This window comes from Salvelinus alpinus, chromosome 2 (assembly GCF_045679555.1).
Source record: "Salvelinus alpinus chromosome 2, SLU_Salpinus.1, whole genome shotgun sequence".
Lineage (NCBI taxonomy): Eukaryota > Metazoa > Chordata > Actinopteri > Salmoniformes > Salmonidae > Salvelinus > Salvelinus alpinus.
Genome location: NC_092087.1, coordinates 11,841,254 through 11,867,963, shown reverse-complemented (window position 1 = coordinate 11,867,963; position 26,710 = coordinate 11,841,254). Strand labels below are relative to the sequence as shown.

At 43.0% G+C, this 26,710-nt stretch overlaps 4 protein-coding genes across 4 annotated transcripts; 3 read left to right on the top strand and 1 right to left on the bottom strand.

Annotated features, from left to right (window-relative positions):
- Window positions 1-665: 665 nt before the first annotated feature.
- Window positions 666-4,933, bottom strand: LOC139540483 (complement factor D-like). The gene is made up of 4 exons (XM_071344351.1): window positions 4,879-4,933; window positions 4,599-4,744; window positions 3,089-3,219; window positions 666-1,832 (listed from the first exon to the last, which is right to left on the bottom strand). Exons 1-4 carry the CDS (start codon window positions 4,931-4,933, stop codon window positions 1,694-1,696), a joined length of 471 nt encoding a protein of 156 aa, XP_071200452.1. The 3' UTR covers window positions 666-1,693.
- Window positions 4,934-10,101: 5,168 nt separating this feature from the next.
- LOC139550676 (trypsin-like) lies at window positions 10,102-17,493 on the top strand. Its single transcript, XM_071361734.1, has 5 exons — window positions 10,102-10,341; window positions 14,881-15,040; window positions 15,985-16,126; window positions 16,476-16,742; window positions 17,001-17,493. The coding sequence occupies exons 1-5, from the start codon at window positions 10,284-10,286 to the stop codon at window positions 17,169-17,171; spliced, it is 798 nt and encodes a 265-aa protein (XP_071217835.1). The 5' UTR covers window positions 10,102-10,283; the 3' UTR covers window positions 17,172-17,493.
- A 3,331-nt stretch (window positions 17,494-20,824) lies between these two features.
- LOC139553922 (calcium/calmodulin-dependent protein kinase II inhibitor 2-like) lies at window positions 20,825-25,378 on the top strand. The gene is made up of 2 exons (XM_071366708.1): window positions 20,825-21,563; window positions 22,239-25,378. Exons 1-2 carry the CDS (start codon window positions 21,401-21,403, stop codon window positions 22,307-22,309), a joined length of 234 nt encoding a protein of 77 aa, XP_071222809.1. The 5' UTR covers window positions 20,825-21,400; the 3' UTR covers window positions 22,310-25,378.
- Window positions 23,086-25,378, top strand: LOC139553915 (germ cell nuclear acidic protein-like). Its single transcript, XM_071366694.1, has 2 exons — window positions 23,086-23,197; window positions 23,326-25,378. Exons 1-2 carry the CDS (start codon window positions 23,138-23,140, stop codon window positions 23,770-23,772), a joined length of 507 nt encoding a protein of 168 aa, XP_071222795.1. The 5' UTR covers window positions 23,086-23,137; the 3' UTR covers window positions 23,773-25,378.
- Window positions 25,379-26,710: the final 1,332 nt, after the last annotated feature.

The window sequence follows — 26,710 nt, the reverse complement described above, 5'->3', positions numbered from 1 at the left end:
AGGAGGGACTGGGAGACTAGTCAGGATCAAGGGAATAATGAAGGGAGCAAAGTACAAAGAGATCCTTGATGAAAACCTGCTCCAGAGCGCTCAGAACCTCAGACTGGGGCGAAGGTTCACCTTCCAACAGGACAACGACCCTAAGTACACAGCCAAGACAACGCAGGAGTAGATTCGGGACAAGTCTCTGGATGTCCTTGAGTGGCCCAGGCAGAGCCCAGACTTGAACCCGATCGAACATCTCTGGAGAGATCTGAAAATAGCTTGGCAGCAACGCTCCCCATCCAACCTGCCAGGTCGCAGTTGCAAATGAGAACTTGTTCTCAACTAGCCTACCTGGTTAAATAAAGGTGAAATAAAAAATAAAAAACCTGACAGAGCTTGAGAGGATTTGCAGAGAAGAATGTGAGAAACTCCCCAAGTAGAAGTGTGCCAAGATTGTAAAAGAAGACTCAAGGCCATAATCGCTGCCAAAGGTGCTTCAACAAGTACTGAGTAAAGGATCTGAATACTAATGTAAATGTTATATTTCAGTTTTAAATTTTTAATAAATTAGTACAAATTTTTAAAAAAACTGTTTTTGCTTTGTCATTTATGGGGTATCGTGTGTAGATTAATGAGGGGAAATAACCATTTTAGAATAAGACCTAACAAAATGTGGAAAAAGTCAAGGGGTCTGAATACTTTCCAAAGGTACTGTATATATCAAAATATGATATAGAGGGAAATATGTCAACTGACAGTGCCAACACAGGTTTATTGTGTCTTAAACATGATTTCTATTTGGTGACTGATCTAAATAAACCAACCCTTGCATACTTTCCTGATGTTTCTCAATGGATGTAAGGGGTACAAACACAGCGAGTCCCTTTCATGTTGGTCACGCATGCTTTCCTTATTCAACAAATGATTACATGGCCTGTAGGTCGATCACATCTCTACTTCAGTGTGTCAGCTGATAGCACTATTACCATAGATGCTTTCTATTAGTAACAAGACAATACCTATCGCTATTATACAGCTATTGTACCTATACAGTCATCAGTGGCCATAGGAGAGAAAATAGACATACATGTATTGTTGTAAAAAACAGGTGGTAATTATTTACAGCAGGTAGTTCAGTATCTGTGTCCTGATACTTTATCAGTTGATCCCATTTTGATCTTTAGAAAGGAGAAGACCAAAAACAAGTGTCACGTTCCTGACCTGTTTTCTGTTGTTTTGTATGTGTTTAGTCGGTCAGGGCGTGAGTTGGGGTGGGCATTCTATGTTATGTGTTTCTATGTTGGTTAATGGGTGACCTGATATGGTTCTCAATTAGAGGCAGGTGGTTTACGTTTCCTCTGATTGAGAACCATATTAAGGTAGGTTGTTTCACATAGTTTGTGGTGGGTGGTTGTCTTCCGTGTCTGTGTCTGTTTGCACCACACGGGACTGTTTCGTTTGTTCGTTCGGTTTTTGTGTAGTCTAATTTCCTGTTCGTGCGTTCTTCGTGTTATGGAAGTTCGTTTGTTCAGGTCTGTTGACTCCGTTTATTATTTTGTAAATTCTCAAGTGTTTTTCATGTTCGTCTTTATTCTTTAACATCGTTATGTCAAATTACCACGCTGCATATTGGTCATCTGATCCTTCTCGCCTCTCCTCGTCTGAGGAGGAGGACGAAGTAGACGTTCGTTACAACAAGATGGTGTGGCTAGCTGTCTTTCTGGATGATCCAGTCAAACCAGCTGAGATATTTCCTGATCTCGGTGTAGACTCCAGGGAAGTAGAGGATTGGCACAGCTGATGCCCCATAGTGCCCGTTACAGATGAGGGAGCCGCCCGAGTCATCCCTGATAGAATAAAAGTCAATTGAATATTTGAATATCCCAAAGAGAAATTTGCTTGGCATACATAGATATACAGTACATGGCATACTCATAACATAGATCACAGGACTGACAGTCTGACAGACAGACACAGGCTACATTTCAATATCCATACTAATGTTCTACCTAGAATGCATGCCCAATGCATTCCTTCATTCTAAGTAGTACACACGTTGTGGACTCTGAAATAGAGCCTGTAATGATCTCTTCTTCTTCTCTCAGCTGAAGCTAGAGCTGGCATAGAGCATGTTGTTAGTGATCCTGAAGGACCAGTACTGGCAGTTTGCTTCTCTCAAATCAAATCACATGTTATTGGTCACATACACATGTTTAGCAGATGTTATTGGTTACATGCACGTGTTTAGCAGATGTTATTGGTTACATGCACGTGTTTAGCAGATGTTATTGGTTACATGCACGTGTTTAGCAGATGTTATTGGTTACATGCACGTGTTTAGCAGATGTTATTGGTCACATGCACGTGTTTAGTAGATGTTATTGGTCACATGCACGTGTTTAGCAGATGTTATTGGTTACATGCACGTGTTTAGCAGATGTTATTGGTCACATGCACGTGTTTAGCAGATGTTGTTGGTCACATGCACGTGTTTAGCAGATGTTATTGGTCACATGCACGTGTTTAGCAGATGTTATTGGTCACATGCACGTGTTTAGCAGATGTTATTGGTTACATGCACGTGTTTAGCAGATGTTATTGGTCACATGCACGTGTTTAGCAGATGTTATTGGTCACATGCACGTGTTTAGCAGATGTTATTGGTTACATGCACATGTTTAGCAGATGTTATTGGTTACATGCACATGTTTAGCAGATGTTATTGGTTACATGCACGTGTTTAGCAGATGTTATTGGTTACATGCACATGTTTAGCAGATGTTATTGGTCACATGCACGTGTTTAGCAGATGTTATTGGTCACATGCACGTGTTTAGCAGATGTTATTGGTTACATGCACATGTTTAGCAGATGTTATTGGTCACATGCACGTGGTTAGCAGATATTATTGCCAGTGTAGCGGAATGCTTGTGCTTCTAGATCCGACAGTGCAGTAATATCTAACAGTAATCTAACAATTCCCCAACAACTACCTAATACGCACAAATCTAAGTAAAGGAATGGAATAAGAATATATAAATATATAGATGAGCAATTGAGAGCGGCATAAACTAAGAAGAATAGAATAGAATACAGTATATACATATGAGAGTTGGTGATGACGTTGACGTCCACGGCTCGGGTCGCGGGGACAGGTTGTAGCTGAAGATGTTCGGGAACCCCTAGTCGCTCACCATACAGGTTGTTCCCTGCTGCAACGGCGACGTGTCCACACTGGGCAGGACGGTGGGCTGAACGTTGGCGTTGAGGGTGGCCGGCCTCTCCAGATGATGATAGAGGGATGGAGAGAGAGGGGAGAGAGGGAGGAGAGGTAATGCGTTAGAGTGAGATAAAAAATTAAGCACACTACTATGGAACTTTATGGCATGTGAGGTAATACAATATATCATATGCCCTTTAACCCTAACCTTAAGGTCAGTAGTTCATCAAGATAGTGATAAATACATCAAATGAAAACCCCCATATCCCCCTCCCTGCATGAGCGATGATTAGAGCTTGACGTCCTCCAAGAAGAACCACCTACGCAAGTCCCTTAACACAATTACCAGTCGTCTATGTAAATAGTTCTAATGTTGACAACTTGCTACAGTGATTTCATATTCAATACCTAAACTCAGATATCAAAATCTGACGCTGGATATATATGTATAAATTAACTTTTTTGATTCTTTTAGTGAAGGTGATACCAAAGAACAATTTCCATCCTGGATGGACAATGAAGTTCTTTATTGGGGTAACTGATATTATTGATATTATATTAGTAATGGCGTGCTTTATATTTACTGAAAACTTTGTCTGCCTTATGTCCTCTCAATTAAATGTAATGTACAGAATAGCTCTGACCGAAGCACTAAGTGTAGTGTATACCAAGGCTTAATTAAAGTTGCCAAAGTAAACAAAACATTTCATTTTATTAGATGTTATTATGGCTGCCTAGCGGTTAAGAGCATTGGGCCATTCACCTAAAGGTCGCTGGTTCGAATCCCGGAACTGACTAAGTGAAAAATCTGCCGATATGTCCTTGAGCAAGTCACTGAACACTAATTGCTCCTGTAAGAGTGTCTGCTAAATGACAAAAAAAATGTATATCAAATTTTATTTGTTAAAAATAAGGAATAATAAAAAATAATAACACGACTACTCACAAGATGAATAAAATACACAATAATGAAGCTACATACTGGGAGTACTAGTACCATTATAAATGCCTAACTCTATCCTATGATGGTATCATAACCTATCATGTAGTACTATTGGTAGCCTCAATTGCCAGACCGAAGAGGGTTCGGAGAGAGAGAGCCAGCTGGTGGTCGAGATTAGCCAGACTCAATGCACTCCAGACACCGTGGCTGTTGAAAGAGACTGTAGACGCGTTCCTCTGCCCAGTTGTGGCTGACGCATGCCACATCTTACAATATACCTTGATAGTTATTTCAAGTATCAGCTAATCACATTATATGATATAGCAATCTGTTAGTCGATGACACGGTCTATGACGTGCACGCAACCATTGGTTGATTGATGCATGCAACATCTGAGCAGGTCAACCCGACCTTTACAAAATTAATTTGAAGTTGCACTACTCATGGTTTCCAGCAGTGGGCAGCAGACACCACCCACTGAGGGTGTATGAGGGTGCCTCTACAGTAGTGATATTTGTTGTACTGGACGGAGGCTTGGTATTTTATAGAGTAGGGCATCACCTCCTGACCCCCGATGATCCTCTGGCCCAGTACACCTGGGAGGGAATGAATAAATGAATGATAATAGACAAAAGTAAAATATATGAAAAGTGTATTGATTCAAGTGAACAATAGAAAGGGGTGGGGGATGTGGAAAGGGATGTTTAAGGTGTCAAAGATGATGGTTTACCTTTGATGGTGAAGATGATCAGTAGGATCAGTGATAGATAACATGATTTTGCCATGGTGGTCTGGTCTGGTCTGGTCTGGTTTGGTCTGGACTGGTCTGGTCTGGTCTGGACTGGTCTGGTCTGGTTTGGTCTGGACTGGTCTGGTCTGGACTGGTCTGGTCTGGTTTGGTCTGGACTGGTTTGGACTGGTCTGGACCGGTCTGGTCTGGACTGGTCTGGTTTGGTCTGGACCGGTCTGGACTGGACTGGTCTGTTCTGGTTTGGTCTGGACCGGTCTGGACTGGTCTGGACCGGTCTGGTCTGGACCGGTCTGGTCTGTTGTAACGCAGACATGAATGATTCGTTAGAATCACACAATAATTCTTAATTGATCTATCAATTTACTCATATCCATCAAATCTCCCAGATCATCCAAGCTGACAACTCTGTGCATGCCCAGACCCCTGTGTATAAACACATTCACCAATTGTGCTCTATCTAATGCACTTAATATCTCCTAAAACAAAGGTATTCAATATTTATGTTACAAGTGTGATATGTGTTACCAAAAACCGAAACATCACTTATGTCTTCTTCAATGTCTTACATTTTCATTTTTTACCAGACTGCAAATAGAAAATGTACATCCAAAGCATCATTAACCTACTCACCCTTCTGACAGTCAACTAACCACTGTCTGCAGACAAGTCTTCACCCACTCCCCCTCCTCTCACACCCAGACAGAACAGCTGTGAAATACCCATCACCTTTTTATATAGTAACCATACCTGCTCTCCTTTCGAGTGTTCCTGTTATTGTGGTTATTGTCCACCCTACTGTGTCTCTACGTAACAAGGTCTTATTCATTAGCGCACACCAAACCAAAACAATTTGCACTGGAAACGAAAAATAGGGACAAATTCATGTAGTCCCTCTCTGTTTCAGTGTGTTTTCTTCTGTTTGATGACCTAATGAACATGACCGTGGCTGTGAGATGTGATGTGACAGACACAAAGCTGAGACTGACCAAGTACATCCCAAAGACAGCCATCCCTTTTATTATCCCTCCCTGTTCTCTCTAGGGACTTGACTATTTGTGTTCTGACATTCATTGTGTGCTAATAGTGGGGGAAGAAAAGAGATCGTTTAGGGAGGTGGAACTGAATACGTTGTCTGGTCACAGAAGAGTCTCCAGGCATGTTGGTTATTGTGTAGTTTGGCTGGATGGTATGATAGTGTCAGTCTGAGATAGAGGGAGGGAGAAAAGACAATGGTGTTATATGATTATTACTGTGCTTAAAGGTCCAATGCAACCATTTTTATCTCAATATCAAATAATTTATGGGTAACAATTAAGTATCTTACTGTGATTGTTTTCAAGTTTTCAACTCTCTTTCTTATTGGTCTATGAACCAATTTACTGCTTGGTGATGTCACCAGGCAGGCCAAAACTCCATCCCACCAAAACAGGCTATAGTTTCTGGCAGTCTTTTCAAACAGCTAAAACACCAAAAAGGCATATCATAATTTTCTAAATGTCACTTGATTATTTCAACCTCATAGTGTGGAAGTATACATAAAACACAGGGAAATCACATTTTTGACTGAACTGGGCCCTTTAAACTTGCCTGTCTGAATATTTCTGCCTTCTACACTGCCTATGTTAGAAGACTGATCTAGAAGACCACTGATCTGGAAGAGCACTGATCTAGAAGGCCACTGATCTGGAAGACCACTGATATGGAAGACCACTGATATGGAAGACCACTGATATGGAAGACCACTGATCTGGACGACCACTGATCTGGAAGACCACTGATCTGGAAGACCACTGATCTAGAAGACCACTGATCTGGACGACCACTGATCTGGAAGACCACTGATCTGGAAGACCACTGATCTGGAAGACCACTGATCTAGAAGACCACTGATCTGGACGACCACTGATCTGGAAGACCACTGATCTGGAAGACCACTGATCTAGAAGACCACTGATCTGGAAGACCACTGATCTAGAAGACCACTGATCTAGAAGGCCACTGATCTGGAAGACCACTGATCTGGAAGACCACTAATCTGGAAGACCACTGATCTAGAAGACCACTAATCTGGAAGACCACTGATCTAGAAGACCACTAATCTGGAAGACCACTGATCTAGAAGACCACTGATCTAGAAGACCACTGATATGGAAGACCACTGATATGGAAGACCACTAATCTAGAAGACAACTAATCTAGAAGGCCACTGATCTGGAAGACCACTGATCTGTAAGACCACTGATCTGTAAGACCACTGATCTGTAAGACTACTGATCTGGAAGACCACTGATCTGGAAGACTACTGATCTGGAAGACCACTGATCTGGAAGACCACTGATCTGTAAGACTACTGATCTGGAAGACCACTGATCTGTAAGACCACTGATCTGGAAGACCACTGATCTGGAAGACCACTGATCTGGAAGACTACTGATCTGGAAGACCACTGATCTGTAAGACTACTGATCTGGAAGACCACTGATCTGTAAGACTACTGATCTGGAAGACCACTGATCTGTAAGACTACTGATCTGGAAGACCACTGATCTGGAAGACCACTGATCTGTAAGACCACTGATCTGGAAGACCACTGATCTGGAAGACTACTGATCTGGAAGACCACTGATCTGTAAGACTACTGATCTGGAAGACCACTGATCTGGACGGTAGAATGTGTCAATGCAGGTTGAAACGCTACACAAGCACACAAGCGATTTTGTGCAGACCTAACATCCGTCCTGTGAGTCTGTGAGCCCCCGTGTTCTTCTCATGTTTGTCTGTAGTTCTCATCAGGGATCGATACAAACCGCTGGCTGGGTGGGTTGACGTGATCCACACGTGGTCCCGTGTGGCTCAGTCGGTAGAGCATGGCGCTTGCAACGCCAGGGTTGTGGGTTCATTCCCCACGGGGGGACCAGGATGAATATGTATGAACTTTCCAATTTGTAAGTCGCTCTGGATAAGAGCGTCAGCTAAATGACTTAAATGTAAATGTTAAATGTGTGCGACTTGAAGCCATGCTGTGGTAACTCCTCCCAGGTGTCACCATTACAGTGAAGGAGATAGGTGATGGTATGTTCCCTCTCCCCAGAGAACATATCTACAGGCACAAACAGGATGTCTATGTGTGTACTGTAGATTTCTGTGTGCATGTGGAGCACAGGGCTGTTAGGCGGCCACCTCATGTGACACAGACACACAGGTACCAATTGAGGCCAAACGATAATGGCCTTCTCACCCCAGAGATGCTTTCCTTCCAACTGGAACTGTGCAGAGTATAACCGCAATCTCAGTGTGTGTAAAACATGTTGTGTTGGCACAGACAGGTGTATGCTGAAGCAGCTTCTGTCTCGCCCTACTCGTGATCAATGATGTATGTAGACGTGAATAAAATAATGTATATTATGTAGGTATATGCTCGTGAGGAGACAATGTTACTGAGACACGTTTGCACTAAGAGAATAAACCCACAAGCATGCGTGCAGGAACCTTGATTTCCAGCTTTTGCACGTTTGTGTTTAAACAACGTTAGTGAAAACTAGACCATATGTAGACAGAATATAGTGTGTATGATGTCATATATATGCAGTATGTCTTTGAATAAACCCATACTCACAACAAACTAACTAACTAACTACTAACAATCAAACACATTTCAGTGAGAGTTTATTCTCATCGGGTTATACCCATTCTCGGTGGGTTATATCCATTCTCATTGGGTTATATCCATTCTCGTTGGGTTATATCCATTCTCTTTGGGTTATATCCATTCTCGTTGGGTTATACCCATTCTCGTCGGGTTATATCCATTCTCATCGGCTTATATCCATTCTTATTGGGTTATATCCATTCTGATTGGGCTATATCCATTCTGATTGGGCTATATCCATTCTGATTGGGCTATATCCATTCTGATTGGGTTATATCCATTCTGATTAGGTTATATCCATTCTGATTGGGTTATATCCATTCTGATTGGGTTATATCCATTCTGATTGGGCTATATCCATTCTGATTGGGTTATATCCATTCTGATTGGGTTATACCCATTCTGATTGGGTTATATCCATTCTGATTGGGCTATATCCATTCTGATTGGGCTATATCCATTCTGATTGGGTTATATCCATTCTCGTCGGGTTATATCCATTCTGATTGGGTTATATCCATTCTGATTGGGCTATATCCATTCTGATTGGGCTATATCCATTCTGATTGGGTTATATCCATTCTGATTGGGTTATATCCATTCTGATTGGGTTATATCCATTCTGATTGGGCTATATCCATTCTGATTGGGTTATATCCATTCTGATTGGGTTATATCCATTCTGATTGGGTTATATTCACTGCCCTATATACTGTATAGAGTATTTGTCCTTGGTTATATCTGCCAGTAAAGGACCTTGGGTTCAGAAATCCCTGTCTGTGGGAAGAGCAGTAAAGAGAAGCCATATTCTTCTGGTTGAAATATCAATTATGAATTATAGTATGAATTATGAATTCCCTAAATGTGGGACAAGGACAGGTCAGGACTCAGGAGTCTTCCACAAGGGGGGGTGTAATGCTTACCCTGCTGTACTATCCACTGTAATTATGTCAAATCTGTCCGGATTTTCTATATGGAAGGACCCCTGGAAAGTGAGATGGCACACCTCAAGAAGCCCAGTGTTTGTCACTTCAGTCTAGAAGAGTGTCAAATGGTGTTGATTCTACAGAGGGAAATACATTTGTGTTATACAGATGGTATGACTGTATAAAATACTCCTTTGTCATTCAGAATTAATCTCCCAGACACACACGCATGCACACACACACACACACACACACACACTCACACAGAGGTCCATTGAGAACTTCCACGGGAGGAAAATCTGTGTGAAGCTCCTGCTGATGACACAGGACATGAGATATGTTACTATGGAGACAGTGTAATGTACTGTAAGGGCCCCTGTGGAGAGTCAGGGGGTCAGAGAAGGGGGACAGTTTATGAAGGTGCACTTTGTTGCTCTTCCTTTCTCTTTCTTTCTTTCTTTCTTTCTTTCTTTCTTTCTTTCTTTCTTTCTTTCTTTCTTTCTCTCTCTCTCTCTCTCTCTCTCTCTCTCTCTCTCTCTCTCTCTCTCTCTCTCTCTCTCTCTCTCTCTCTCTCTCTCTCTCTCTCTCTCTCTCTCTCTCTCTCTTTCTCCATCCTATATCGTTGTATCTGGACAGTGTGGCCATGATGACTGAAATCGGAACTTTCAGAAATCTGAGGATCTCTGCTCATCACTGTCTGGTGAGATGTCCTTCTTCCTGTTATAGGAATCAGAGAGGATATAGAAGTGTTACTCCAGTCCGGCATTGCATCCCACTGCTCAGCCTGCACTCCACCCTCTCCTCTCATCATGAACCTGCTAGTAGTCTGTCTGTGCTATGCGCTTTTGGAGCTCTTGGCAGTCAATTGTAAGTATAACATTTTCCTCCTAGTTGTCATTTTATTCATGTAGTGAATACTTCCTGATCATTTATTCAGGTTTTTATGTGACCCAGAGTGCGGAGATATGCTGATGATTTGTGTGTTTGTATATGAATTGCTTTCAATAATATGCACAATAAAACAATGCATGATTAGCATTGTGTTGTGTTGCTTGTCTTTGCATGCTGACTGCCTCCTAAAGTAGAAACCTGTTTACTCAGCAGTACACATAATGTTCAGGGTCTAGTCATCTGTTGTAACTTGTTATAAAGGTATTATATTGGTGTCACGATCCTTTGATGTTGAATAGAACAGAATTTAGATTATAAATTCTGTTGTCAACAGAAAATCTAATCTGTCCTTCTGGGATGAACTCACAGGCCAGGTTTCTTGAACACAGATCAAGCCTTGTTCTGGACTAAAAAACATGCCCAGAGGAGATTCTCTATTTAGCATGCCTTGTTGTCCAGAACAAGGTAAAAACCGAGCTATACAGTATTACCAACAGTAACAACGACAGTGATTTTTCCTCTCTCTTCTATCCTGACCACAGGAAAGTGAGTGTAGTTGAGTGTTGCATAACTCTGTGAAGGTAAGCTCTCTCTGGTGTTACACAGCCCTGTGAAGGCAAGCTCTCTCTGGTGTTACACAGCCCTGTGAAGACAAGCTCTCTCTGGTGTTACACAGCCATGTGAAGACAAGCTCTCGCTGGTGTTACACAGCCCTGTGAAGACAAGCTCTCTCTGGTGTTACACAGCCCTGTGAAGACAAGCTCTCGCTGGTGTTACACAGCCCTGTGAAGACAAGCTCTCTCTGGTGTTACACAGCCCTGTGAAGGCAAGCTCTCTCTGGTGTTACACAGCCCTGTGAAGACAAGCTCTCTCTGGTGTTACACAGCCATGTGAAGACAAGCTCTCGCTGGTGTTACACAGCCCTGTGAAGGCAAGCTCTCTCTGGTGTTACACCTGCCCTGTGAAGACAAGCTCTCTCTGGTGTTACACAGCCCTGTGAAGACAAGCTCTCTCTGGTGTTACACAGCCCTGTGAAGACAAGCTCTCTCTGGTGTTACACAGCCCTGTGAAGACAAGCTCTCTCTGGTGTTACACAGCCCTGTGAAGACAAGCTCTCTCTGGTGTTACACAGATCGAGGAGCGAGGAAACACTATGAGGATGGAGGTGTCTCAAATGGCACCGTATTCCCTATCTAGTGCACTACTTTCGACCAGGGCCCATAGGGATCTGGTCAAAAGTAGTGCATTATGTAGGGAATAGGATACCATTTGGGATGCATCCTAGAGGAGACACTAGAGGACACAGGTAGAAAGTCAGGTCAGACAGGGAAACCTTTATTCGCCTCTGGAGTCGGAGGTCACAGAACCAGCAACTTTAATGTCTGCTAGCTGAGCCTGGTGAGATCACTGGACATGAAAAGGAGAAGTACTTATCCCTTTGTGTTCTTTACGTCCTTTTTTTGTCCTAAAATGTTTGTGATTTATTGCCCTGTTTATGAGTAACCAGTAGAAAAACATTTACAACACTGGTGGATTTTTGTGCCGAAACAAAGGAACCAACACTGATTCAAAGTTTATTGGTCATTTGTAATGAATACTTCAGAATTTAAAGGATGTAATTAATCATATTTTTATCAGGACTTTTTAATCTAGAGGGTGAAAGGAGCCTCTATTCTGTTGTTCTCAGCAGAGTGAGTTAGTTTTGCCTCTATTCCCTACTGGGTCTAAGAGGTGTGAAAGGAGCCTCTATTCTCTACTGGGTCTAAGAGGTGTGAAAGGAGCCTCTATTCTCTACTGGGTCTAAGAGGTGTGAAAGGAGCCTCTATTCTCCACTGGGTCTAAGAGGTGTGAAAGGAGCCTCTATTCTCTACTGGGTCTAAGAGGTGTGAAAGGAGCCTCTATTCTCTACTGGGTATAAGAGGTGTGAAATGAGCCTCTATTCCCTACTGGGTCTAAGAGGTGTGAAAGGAGCCTCTATTCTCTACTGGGTATAAGAGGTGTGAAATGAGCCTCTATTCCCTACTGGGTCTAAGAGGTGTGAAATGAGCCTCTATTCTCTACTGGGTCTAAGAGGTGTGAAAGGAGCCTCTATTCTCTACTGGGTCTAAGAGGTGTGAAAGGATTCTCTATTCCCTACTGGGTCTAAGAGGTGTGAAAGGAGCCTCTATTCTCTACTGGGTATAAGAGGTGTGAAATGAGCCTCTATTCTCTACTGGGTCTAAGAGGTGTGAAAGGAGCCTCTATTCTCTACTGGGTCTAAGAGGTGTGAAAGGAGCCTCTATTCCCTACTGGGTCTAAGAGGTGTGAAAGTTCCAATGTTATGGGAACAGTATTATTCCACATTCTGCATGTTATGTACTGTATTATATTGTACACTATTTCTAGACCTTTCCAGGGTTTTTTTCACGATTTTTCCAGCAGGTTTCCACCTGTCTGTCCTACAACACTATAATCAGGTTTCCACCTGTCTGTCCTACAACACTATAATCAGGTGTCTACCTGTCTGTCCTACAACACTATAATCAGGTTTATACCTGTCTGTCCTACAACACTATAATCAGGTTTCTACCTGTCTGTCCTACAACACTATAATCAGGTTTATACCTGTCTGTCCTACAACACTATAATCAGGTTTCTACCTGTCTGTCCTACAACACTATAATCAGGTTCCCACCTGTCTGTCCTACAACACTATAATCAGGTTTCCACCTGTCTGTCCTACAACACTATAATCAGGTTTCTACCTGTCTGTCCTACAACATTATAATCAGGTTTCTACCTGTCTGTCCTACAACACTATAATCAGGTTTCTACCTGTCTGTCCTACAACACTATAATCAGGTTTCCACCTGTCTGTCCTACAACACTATAATCAGGTTTATACCTGTCTGTCCTACAACACTATAATCAGGTTTATACCTGTCTGTCCTACAACATTATAATCAGGTTTATACCTGTCTGTCCTACAACACTATAATCAGGTTTCCACCTGTCTGTCCTACAACACTATAATCAGGTTTATACCTGTCTGTCCTACAACACTATAATCAGGTTTCCACCTGTCTGTCCTACAACACTATAATCAGGTTTATACCTGTCTGTCCTACAACACTATAATCAGGTTTCTACCTGTCTGTCCTACAACATTATAATCAGGTTTCTACATTTACATTACATTTAAGTCATTTAGCAGACGCTCTTATCCAGAGCGACTTACTACCTGTCTGTCCTACAACACTATAATCAGGTTTCTACCTGTCTGTCCTACAACACTATAATCAGGTTTCTACCTGTCTGTCCTACAACACTATAATCAGGTTTCTACCTGTCTGTCCTACAACACTATAATCAGGTTTCTACCTGTCTGTCCTACAACATTATAATCAGGTTTCCACCTGTCTGTCCTACAACACTATAATCAGGTTTCTACCTGTCTGTCCTACAACACTATAATCAGGTTTCTACCTGTCTGTCCTACAACATTATAATCAGGTTTCTACCTGTCTGTCCTACAACATTATAATCAGGTTTCTACCTGTCTGTCCTACAACATTATAATCAGGTTTCTACCTGTCTGTCCTACAACACTATAATCAGGTTTCTACCTGTCTGTCCTACAACACTATAATCAGGTTTCTACCTGTCTGTCCTACAACATTATAATCAGGTTTCTACCTGTCTGTCCTACAACACTATAATCAAGTGTATACCTGTCTGTCCTACAACACTATAATCAGGTTTATACCTGTCTGTCCTACAACACTATAATCAGGTTTATACCTGTCTGTCCTACAACACTATAATCAGGTTTCTACCTGTCTGTCCTACAACACTATAATCAGGTTTCTACCTGTCTGTCCTACAACATTATAATCAGGTTTCTACATTTACATTACATTTAAGTCATTTAGCAGACGCTCTTATCCAGAGCGACTTACTACCTGTCTGTCCTACAACACTATAATCAGGTTTCTACCTGATTTCTACAGGTTTCTACAGTCAGGTTTCTACCTGTCTGTCCTACAACATTATAATCAGGTTTATACCTGTCTGTCCTACAACATTATAATCAGGTTTCTACCTGTCTGTCCTACAACATTATAATCAGGTTTCTACCTGTCATACAATCTAATGTAACTGTTTATACCTGTCTGTCCTACAACATTATAATCAGGTTTATACCTGTCTGTCCTACAACACTATAATCAAGTTTATACCTGTCTGTCCTACAACACTATAATCAGGTTTCTACCTGTCTGTCCAACAACATTATAATCAGGTTTATACCTGTCTGTCCTACAACATTATAATCAGGTTTCTACCTGTCTGTCCTACAACATTATAATCAGGTTTCTACCTGTCATACAATCTAATGTAACTGTTTATGTTTCCATGTTTCAGAATCTGACTCAATATGAGGAAGGTGTCCTTAACATGTTGTACATTCAGTGTATATTATAACACATCCCATATACCGTGTAATACTATACATGTTGTTTCCATGTCTTCCTGCAGGTCAGGAGATCATACAGGACCGTATAGTCGGAGGTTACGCTCCAGCCCCCAATTCCATCAAATACATTGTATCCTTACAGACCACCAAGGGACAGCACTTCTGTGGCGGATCGCTAGTGCACAAGTACTGGGTGCTCACAGCCGCTCACTGTAACATAGGGTGAGTCAGTCAATAACCTGCTTTATAACACTGAGGAGAAGTTAGCATGACTCCAAACACTGTATCCATATGAATATACATACAGGTGTGTAGTAGTACAGTGAAATGCGTTTCTTGCTCTTTCCTAACACTGCAGTAGTAAGATAAATAAAAATACATTTGAATAAGTCAAGCAGAAGAAAACAAAACACAACAATTAGAAATAACCGTGTATTACTGGCCACCCATTCCAAAAGAAATGTCTCTCTCACATGTTAAAAACTTCACACGTGTCCAAAAAAAAACACGTCACACTCATGAAAATGTATATAAAAAATACTAGAATTTCACATGATTTGTTTCACATGAACACAGGTGTTCACACATGTCCAAAAACCACATGTTTTTCCCCCACTTTTTAAAAAATGTATTCACATTTACCTGTGATTTTTTTTCTTGTGTTTTTGTTGTTGTTGTAAGAATCAGTCATGATCTGTGTTTGTTTGTTGTTAGCAGCCTCAGTGAGTCCTGGGACTGGGAGGTCAGACAGACAGTAAGGGCGATAAGAGACACAGTGGGCTCAGCAGGGCAACCTTGGCATGTCTGTCATCGCAGCGTGCGTGTTACACGACGAGGTGTCAACATGTCAGACGTTGTAAGTTCAGAAAGGATAACAGTCACATTGTTCCTGATTCACACAGAGAAGCATTGTACCCACGTATACACCCACTTCAGTGCAGTCAGCGCAAAGGAAACTTTTGGGACGTTGAATGCACCTCAGATGTTATTTTTTGGATAAAGCAGAAGGGGATATTTATTTTAAATAACGTTAGTCAGTGTTTGCGAAGTTGAACACAGCTAAAATTGCACTCCACCGTCTAAGGACAGAGCAGATGGCAATACTCCAATAATGTAAACAACAAAGTTGAATGTATCTCTGATGTCTCCCTGGCCTCTCCTCCCAGGACAGATCAGATGATGATTGTGGCAGGGGACTACTCTCTGAGTATGTTTGAGGGAACGGAGCAGTATTCCAAACCTCACAGAATCATCCCCCATCCTCTGTACAACAAGACCACCAACAATGCTGACATCATGCTCATCAAGGTACAGGATACAACCATAGACAATATACATATTTACCTGCATTCCATATTCATGTTTATTATAACAGCATTGGATACAGCTGTTTTAGGATGTTTGGCCAAGTGATAGGCCTTATATTAGAGTAACTAGCTGTGTATTACATTTGTAATTACCTTGTAATAACTTAGTAAGTACATGTATTTCAGTTTAGTTCAGTTCAATTCTATTCTGTTCAATTCAACTCAACTCAATTCAACTCAACTCACTCAACTCAATTCAACTCAACTCAACTCAACTCAACTCACTCAACTCAATTCAACTCAACTCAATTCAACTCTCCCCTCTATCTCTTTTCTTCCACCCTTTGTAGCTGAGGGTTCCCATGGTGATGGGTAGCTATGTGTCCCTGGCGCCCCTCCCCCGGCAGGGTACAGGGGTTATGGCGGGGCGGGTGTGTCGTGTGTCGGGGTGGGGGTACACCTCTCTGGGAGAGGGTCAGATCCCCTCCACCCTGCGGACTGTCAAGCTGCCCATCGTGTCATCGGCCAGGTGCAACAGCAGCGAGTCGTTCAACGGGAACATCACCTCCAATATGATCTGTGCCGGATACAATGCTGGGGGCAAGGACGCGTGCAAGGTACTGGACCTGATAGATGTAACAGGTAGAGTTGTTGAACACGCCCTATTGGCCTGTCAGTTCCCACTAGCTGTATAGGATAGTTAAGGGTGCGTTCGAGAACCTATTACCTTAATCTATAGTTTCACAACACAATCACATTTTAATTCCAAATTTCCTCTCTTCTCATGATAGTTACCTACCTTGTGGTGGCCTCAGAAAATGAGACACGTTGTCATGGAAACTGAGTGAGGGTGTGGTGTACCTTGTGGTTTCCAGGGAGATTCCGGCGGGCCGCTGGTGTGCGAGGGGCGTGTCTACGGTGTGGTATCATGGGGAAACGGCTGCGGAGATGCCAAGTTCCCGGGTGTTTACACAGCGGTGTCCAAGTTCCGGCGGTGGGTCGACAGAACCATCTACAGCTCCTACACACGCTGTCTGAAGTATTAAAGAGAAGGAGAGTGGAGGAGGGAGAGAGAGAGGGAAAGAGAGAGAGAGAGAGAGGGGGAAAGAGAGAGAGAGGTAGAGGAGAGAGAGCGAAAGAGGGAGAGAGAGGGGGGGAGAGAGAGGTAGAGATGGGGAGAAAGAGAGAGCGAAAGAGGTTGAGGGAGAGAGAGAGGTCAAGAGTGGGAGAGCGAGAGTGAGAGGCAGAGAGAGAGGTAGAGATGGGGAAAGAGAGAGAGGTAGAGATGGGGAAAGAGAGAGAGGTAGAGGGGGATTGAGAGAGGTGTAGAGATGGGGAGAGAGAGAGAGGTAAAGAAGGGAGAGAGAGAGAGAGTGAAAGTGGGGGAGGTAGAGAGGGGGAGAGAGAGAGAGGTAGAAAGGGGGAGACAGAGAGGTAGAGAGGGGGAGAGAGGTAGAGAGGGGGAGAGAGAGAGAGGTAGAAAGGGGGAGACAGAGAGGTAGAGAGGGGGAGAGAGGTAGAGAGGGGGAGACAGAGAGAGGTAAAGAGGGGGAGAGAGAGAGTGGTAGAGAGGGGGAGACAGAGAGAGGTAGTGACAGAGAGAGGTAGAGAGGGGAGACAGAGTATAAAATGACAAAATGTTATCCAGTAACAATGATTGACAGAGTGTATAACGGCTATTATAGAAGGTGTTGATGGTACCAGAGATGCTACACAAGTCCTTGTACAATCATAACTACTTAAATGAGGTCGTGATTAAACTACTTGAGAAAGAAAGGCTCCTGTCAGGAGTGCCTGTGTTACTGTAGATGCCAACGGTCTCTATTCATGAATAGATACCACCATTTGGGTTAAACGGCACCTTATGGATTTATAAATGGTAATTAGGAATTTACTGACACGTACATCCTCATCATTTTATACGAATAAATGGGCAGATTTTAAAACACATTTTGTTTTACAGTTCTTCATTTCTTTCCCTCTGATTGCATTGATGAGTAATAAGACATGCAGAGCTGCACTAACTATTATAACACATGAATAATGCACTGATACGCTAATGCTGTGCATTACCCTTAGATAATGTCTCTATACGGTAATACTGTGCATTACCCTTAGATAATGTTTCTATATGTTAATGCTGTGCATTACCCATAGATAATGACTCTATATGGTAATACTGTGCATTACCCTTAGATAATGTCTCTATACGTTAATACTGTGCATTACCCTTAGATAATGTTTCTATACGTTAATACTGTGTTACCCTTAGATAATGTCTCTATACGTTAATACTGTGTTACCCTTAGATAATGTCTCTATGTGTTAATAATGTGCATTACCCTTAGATAATGTCTCTATACGTTAATACTGTGCATTACCCATAGATAATGTATATATGTGTTAACAATGTGCATTACCCTTAGATAATGTCTCTATATGTTAATGCTGTGCATTACCCTTAGATAATGTTTCTATATGTTAATGCTGTGCATTACCCATAGATAATGACTATATATGGTAATACTGTGCATTACCCTTAGATAATGTCTCTATACGTTAATACTGTGCATTACCCTTAGATAATGTTTCTATACGTTAATACTGTGTTACCCTTAGATAATGTCTCTATACGTTAATACTGTGTTACCCTTAGATAATGTCTCTATGTGTTAATAATGTGCATTACCCTTAGATAATGTCTCTATACGTTAATACTGTGCATTACCCATAGATAATGTATCTATGTGTTAACAATGTGCATTACCCTTAGATAATGACTCTATGTGGTAATACTGTGTGTTACCCTTAGATAATGCCTCTATACGTTAATACTGTGTTACCCTTAGATAATGTCTCTATACAGAAGGCTATAAAACCCACGTCAGATACATGTCTCTAACGTCAGGGCTCTCCTTTGACTCCCACGGGTCCTGGGAGACTGGGTGTGACAGGGTGAGACAGGGTGAGACAGGGTGAGACAGGGTGAGACGGTGTGTCAGGGTGAGACGGTGTGACAGGGTGAGACAGGGTGTGACAGGGTGAGACGGTGTGACAGTGTGACAGGGTGACAGGGTGAGACAGGGTGTGACAGGGTTTGACAGGGTGTGACGGTGTGACAGGGTGAGACAGGGTGTGACAGGGTGAGACAGGGTGACAGGGTGAGACAGGGTGACAGGGTGAGACAGGGTGTGACAGGGTTTGACAGGGTGTGACAGGGTTTGACAGGGTGAGACAGGGTTTGACAGGGTGTGACAGGGTGAGACGGTGTGACAGGGTGAGACGGTGTGACAGGGTGTGACAGGGTGAGACAGGGTGTGACAGGGTGAGACAGGGTGAGACAGGGTTTGACAGGGTGTGACGGTGTGACAGGGTGAGACAGGGTGAGACAGGGCGAGACTGGGTGTGACAGGGTTTGACCAGGAATAGTAGACGGCATATTGAAGTTGGCCCCGCTACAAGAGCTGGTGTCTGGTTTCGTGTGTGTGTGTGTGTGTGTGTTTCATCACCTCTCTCTCACTCCACACCGCCTGTAAAACGAGAGGGTAGGAGAAATTATATTCTGTGATTTACTTACGCCACACCTCTCTCTCTCCCCCTCCCTCCCTCTCTCTCTTTCTCCCTCCCTCCCTCTCTCCATCCCTCCCTCTCTCTCTCCCTCCCTCTCTCCCTCCCTCCCTCTCTCTCTCTCTCTCTGTCTCTCTCTATTACATTTCATAATTTAGTCATTTAGCAGACGCTCTTATCCAGAGAGACTTACCATAGTGAGCAGTAGTATCTCTCTATGCCCCCCCCCCCCCCCCCTTCTCTCTTTCCATCTATGGTGAATGTTTCCTACAGGGATTTGATTGTGTTGTGTGGTTGAGTCTCTGTGGTCCACATGGAACAAAATGTGGTCTCCGGATAGAGTGGACTCAACCTGCCCCTGTGTGAGTGTGTGTGAAGATATGGGGATTCAGAACAGTGCAACTGAACAAACTGTACGTGTGGAAAAGACTTAAGGGGCGTTATGTTCCCATGTTAGTTTAGGTACATGGTTCAGGGTGAGAAACAGAACCCAGGCATGTACATGAATCTGACCGCCTGTCTGTCTGATCATATAAGAAAACACTGCCATCCTCTGGTGAGGCTTCCTGCTTGTCTACTAGGTGGGTCCATCCATTACAACACTGCTGTAACACAAGGCATTAGGCTACACAGCACGACGGGAAGAACAACTATAGATCAATATAGGCCATCACACACTAGTGGGGAAAATACAGTGACAAGGCCTGTACAGTACACCAGCTCAACATCGATTTTAAATCAGCCAAAAATCTCAGTAGGCCTACAATTCTCTGGATTAAAAAGACAATGTTTAATTTACATTTCCAAAATGTGAATCATTTTCTTTCTTACTTAGCCTATTTAATACGTCGATGAAAATACATTAATAATGTATAGCTCAATATTTTGTCTTCCAGTCGACCATATTCACCATATAGCCTACAATAAAATCATATTCCAGTGTCATTGTTATTCCTAGCCCCCGTGCTTCTGCACCTGCATTGCTTGCTGTTTGGGGTTTTAGGCTGGGTTTCTGTACAGCACTTTGTGACATCAGCTGATGTAAGAAGGGCTTTATAAATACATGTGATTGAATTTGATTGCGATTCCAGCTAGATCACGGCGTACGGATGTAACATCAGTCCATCCATCAGTCAGTCGGTCCAAACTGGAATCTTCTCCGTTCTGGATCGGCTGTGGTCTGCAGCACCACCTGCTCTGCTCTGCTCTCCCTCTCTCTCTCTCTCTGCTCTCCCTCCCTCCCTCCGTCCGCGGGATCCGTGTTTTGCAGCGCTCCCCAATTTGCATTTATTCCTCAGACTTTCCGTGCGGCGCTCCAGCCGTTCTTCTAGCTAGAAGGCGTACCACGGTGGCAATATCCATGCGCCCCGCGTTTACAGAACAATACGCACAGTAGAACCCACTGGAACATTTGAATAATGTTGCCGAAGCTTTCCGAAAGTAGAAATTGAGCGTTTAAAAAAACAAAAAAACAATTTGGATCAATCGCGTTTGTTTGCGCACCAGACGAGACACGTGCCTTCGAGGTAAACAGACAGCAGGACTGGGCAGCCAGATAGTAGCCTTGGTTAACGTTACATTGTTTTTCTCCTGCGTTATAAGCGTGCATAAGCGGTTATAACGCCACCATAGTGGACGTAGACGTCGAGCGGAGTTTCATTGTGTTTTCGTTTGTGCACCTTGGTTGATAATTGGGACGCAGTTGGACATGTCGGAAGTACTACAAGACAAAATTAGTCATTATGGAAATGAGGATGACGAGGGACACCTTTCCTTCACCTGTCGCCTCCAAGACACCAACAACTTCTTCAGCGGTTCGCAGGGAGGAAAACGCCCACCCAAACTTGGACAGATAGGCAGAAGCAAACGAGGTACCTATGACCATCAAAGCATTATCAGTTGTGTTATGGGGATGTCTTCTATGTTCATATTCAGATCGTGGGATGGGAAATAATGGTATGGGCAATTCAATGGGAAGTCGAATCTATTCACCATCTCCCCGTGACGCACAGTTGGCTATCGCATTCCATGACTGTATTCTGATGACTATGGTTTGGGATCAATCGATTTTAACAGTTCTGTTGGCATTGCAACACATGTTTGGATGCGCAGTGCTTGCACTGTTAAATGCCTGTTGGTACACGTGTTGTCGAGCTGTTCTACTGAATGTTCCAACCAACATGCATGCTGGGATTCTAGAGAATTCTAGAATATTTTCTGGATGTGTCTCTTATTCTTGTGTGTGTGTGTGTGTGTGTGTGTGTGTGTGTGTGTGTGTGTGTGTGCGCGTGTATGTATGTGTGTATGTATGTGTGTATGTATGTGTGTGTGTGTCGTGCATGACCAATTAAATAAACGTTGCAACACTTCCAAAACATGCTCACACACACACACACACACACACACACCATCTCGCTCTCTCTACTTCCGTGCTGTAGCCTAGTGCATGAGTTCCATGCATTCATATCAATGAAATATTAGATTCTTAGATGTGATAACGTGCCAACCTTCCTTCCTCCTCCTCATCTCTTCCATGTTCTCCACAGTTGTCGAGGACGAGAACGGCGTTGACGAGGCGCTAAAAAACGGGACAGAGACAACACAGACAGAGGCTTAAACACATCACCCCCCAGAAGGACATTGATTCTCATTTTCTATTTGATATTTGCAGTTTTGATCCAAAGACACTGTATATAAGCACTTTTACCCCATGTGGCAGCAAGCACTTCCAGTCCCATCTCCTCTCTCTCCCAGTCCTCGTGATGATCTCCTGAGACTTATACTGGCAGGATGGGGAAGCAGCCGAGATGGAGACAGAGACAGAGATGAAGACAGAGAGAGTGATGGAGACAGACAGAGAGATGAAGACAGAGGTGGAGACAGAGAGAGTGATGGACACAGAGGCAGAGACAGACAGAAAGATGAAGACAGAGAGAGTGATCGAGACAGAGGCAGAGATGAAGACAGAGATGAAGACAGTGACAGAGATAAAGAGAGAGGCGGAGACAGAGAGATGAAGACAGAGGCGGAGACAGAGATGAAGACAGCGGTAAAGAGAGAGGCGGAGACAGATGAAGACAGTGACAGAGACAAAGATAAAGAGACAGGCGGAGACAGAGATGAAGACAGAGGCGGAGACAGAGATGAAGACAGCGGTAAAGAGAGAGGCGGAGACAGATGAAGACAGAGACAGAGATAAAGAGAGAGGCGGAGACAGAGATGAAGACCGAGGCAGAGACAGAGATGAAGACAGAGGCGGAGACAGAGAGAGAGACAGAGATGAAGGCAGAGACAGAGATGAAGACAGAGAGAGAGACAGAGATGAAGACCGAGGCAGAGACAGAGATGAAGAGAGAGGCGGAGACAGAGAGAGAGAGACAGAGATGAAGAGAGGCGGAGACTGAGCCTGAGATGAAGACAGAGAGAGGCGGAGACAGAGACAGAGATGAAGACAGAGATGGAGACAGAGGTGGAGACAGAGATGGAGAAAGAGGTGGAGACAGAGGTGGAGACAGAGATGGAGAAAGAGGTGGAGACAGAGACAGAGATGGAGACAGAGAGAGAGATGAAGACAGAGATGAAGAGAGGCGGAGACAGAGATGAAGAGAGGCGGAGACTGAGCCTGAGATGAAGACAGAGATGGAGACAGAGGTGGAGACAGAGATGGAGAAAGAGGTGGAGACAGAGGTGGAGACAGAGACAGAGATGGAGAAAGAGGTGGAGACAGAGACAGAGATGGAGACAGAGGTGGAGACAGAGACAGAGATGGAGACAGAGACAGAGGTGGAGACAGAGACAGAGGTGGAGACAGAGTCAGAGGTGGAGACAGAGGTGGAGACAGAGACAGAGGTGGAGACAGAGACAGAGATGGAGAAAGAGGTGGCGACAGAGGTGGAGACAGAGACAGAGGTGGAGACAGAGGTGGAGACAGAGACAGAGGTGGAGACAGAGGTGGAGACAGAGGCAGAGGTGGAGACAGAGACAGAGGTGGAGATAGAGGTGGAGACAGAGACTGAGGTGGAGACAGAGACAGAGGTGGAGACAGAGGCCCAGGTGGAGACAGAGGCCCAGGTGAAATAGGTGAATTCTATCCTCCAGGGTTTAGGCCCACAGAACTCTTCTGAAACAGGAATGGCCCAACCCTCCACCTGGAGAGCTACTGAGTGAGCAGCAGGCTTTTGCTCCAGCCCTACACTTTTTTTACACTAGTCAACCATTGGTCGTACAATCAAAACTCCTAAGCAGGCAGCCAACAAATGTAGCCTTGTAGAAAGGGTCTTTCACACACCAGATTCAGCCAGTCAAGGTCCTGGGTAGCAGGTGATTAGTAGAATCAGGTGTGTTTACAGTATGTTTGGAGCGTCTAAACCATGTAACCAGGAGAGGATGATGAAGGAGGAAGAGGATGAATCTAAGGTTCCAGCGGTAGAAAGAGACGATGCTGTCGAACCCTCACAGAAATCAGGGAAGGAAGAGTATAAATGATCTACTTAACTAAAGCACACATTGTTATATCAATCAAACCGTACGATATTACATCACCATTCTTTCTGCTCTTGATTCTTATGACGACGAGTGCAAACAAATAATATAGGAAACGTGTAAATAAGAAATGGTAGCCCCACGTTCTGTTAGCCTGGGCGCCAGTCTGTTCCTGCTGTCTTGTCAACTCCTTATGGAATTGTCATGTTTGGCGTGACAATGAGTGATAGAGAGTTGTCAAGACAGCACAAACAGATCTGGGAATCAGGCTAGCGTTTTGTTGCACAGGGGAGAAAAGAAGCGTGAAATGGTTTGTTGTAATCTAACATAACGTGTCTGTATAAAGATACCTTATTTACTGACCCTTTGGATACGTATTTTCCAGTGCTCAAGGCCTGACTGAGGGACACTTTTGTATGTAGAGAATTACGATGACAGAATGAATGAAAGCGATTTCTCCTTTTTTACTTCTTATGAATTTTTATGTCGCCTGATCAGTTTTTGCAGCTATAGAGTCATTTATACACATTATACAGGACTGTACATCACATGTTTGTAACGTTCCAAGAGGCTTATGTCTGGATTGTTAAATATAACTGTACACCCTCCCCTATTGATAAACAATTTCTATTGCATTGCGCATTATCGTGTGTGCCAAATATCATGAGGGATAAGCAGACCACTTGGTTGTTTATGTTGTGCTTTCTATACGTTATAACTGTAGACATTTTGTTCTTCTTCGGTTGTTGCCATTGTTCAGGGCTATTTCTTACCACTGAATTTACCAACGCATGCATGGCAGAAATGGATTGATGCATGGCAGAAATGGATTGATGCATGGCAGAAATGGATTGATGCATGGCAGAAATGGATTGATGCATGGCAGAAATGGATTGATGCATGGCAGAAATGGATGATGCATGGCAGAAATGGTTTGATGCATGGCAGAAATGGATTGATGCATGGCAGAAATTGATTGATGCATGGCAGAAATGGATTGATGCATGGCAGAAATGGTTTGATGCATGGCAACGTTCTAAAGATGATCTTAGTGTATTCTGGAACACCTGGTACACAGCTTTGAATGACTAACCTCCAGAACCCTCTTAATACTACATAACTTGTACTGTACTGTACTGTACTATGATCTTACTGATTTGTACTGTAGCCTAATATCTTGTAATAAAGATTCTGAAGAAGTTAATTAAGAAGTGTTTGTTGTGATGTATGTTGGATAATTCTATGTTTTGTTACTTTCTAAATGGGGCTGCTTTATTGGAAAGACTCTGCTTACATAACACAGAAATATGCTTTCAAGTCAAACTTGTTTTTCTCAGCTCAGATTAAGTCTAGTCCTGGACTAAAATGCCTATTCAGAATCATTTTAAATTCAGGAGCAGTCTTAATCTTGTTCTTGAAACCTGGTCCTAGAGGAATGGAAGCACTACAAAATACATTTTGCTTACGATGTCTTTCAGACTGTTAGTTTCCCATCTGACAGTCAAGGTCAAGTCAGCATTTTTTAGAAGTCGGGTCAGTTAGGGTAAAACTCAGATAAGGAAGGAAATTGGATTGACAGGAATGGGTGACCAAGAAAATAATAGAATCAGGCCACAGTTTGACTTCAAAACTGATTTCAATAAGCTTAACTAGAGGAATCAAGAGACTAGAGGAATCAAGAGACTAGAGGAATCAAGAGACTAGAGGAATCAAGAGACTATAGAAATCAAGAGACTAGAGGAATCAAGAGACTAGAGAAATCAAGAGACTAGAAAAATCAAGAGACTAGAGGAATCAAGAGACTAGAGGAATCAAGAGACTAGAGGAATCAAGAGATTAGAGGAATCAAGAGACTAGAAAAATCAAGAGACTAGAGGAATCAAGAGACTAGAGGAATCAAGAAACTAGAGGAATCAAGAGATTAGAGGAATCAAGAGACTAGAAAAATCAAGAGGAATCAAGAGACTAGAGGAATCAAGAGACTAGAGAAATCAAGAGACTAGAGGAATCAAGAGACTAGAGGAATCAAGAGACTAGAGGAATCAAGAGACTAGAGGAATCAAGAGATTAGAGGAATCAAGAGACTAGAAAAATCAAGAGGAATCAAGAGACTAGAGGAATCAAGAGATTAGAGGAATCAAGAGACTAGAAAAATCAAGAGGAATCAAGAGACTAGAGGAATCAAGAGACTAAAAGAATCAAGAGACTAGAGGAATCAAGAGACTAGAGGAATCAAGAGGAATCAAGAGACTAGAAAAATCAAGAGACTAGAGGAATCAAGAGACTAGACGAATCAAGAGACTAGAGAAATCAAAAGACTAGAAAAATCAAGAGACTAGAGGAATCAAGAGACTAGAGGAATCAAGAGACTGGAGGAATCAAAAGGAATCAAGAGACTAGAAGAATCAAGAGACTAGAGGAATCAATCTCTTGATTCCTTAAATTAAGCTTTGATATGTTATGTATTTTCTCTCAGCACAGTCACTGGGTTGGGCCTTGATAGTGTCAGTATCCCCCCGATCCTGCAGGAACAACA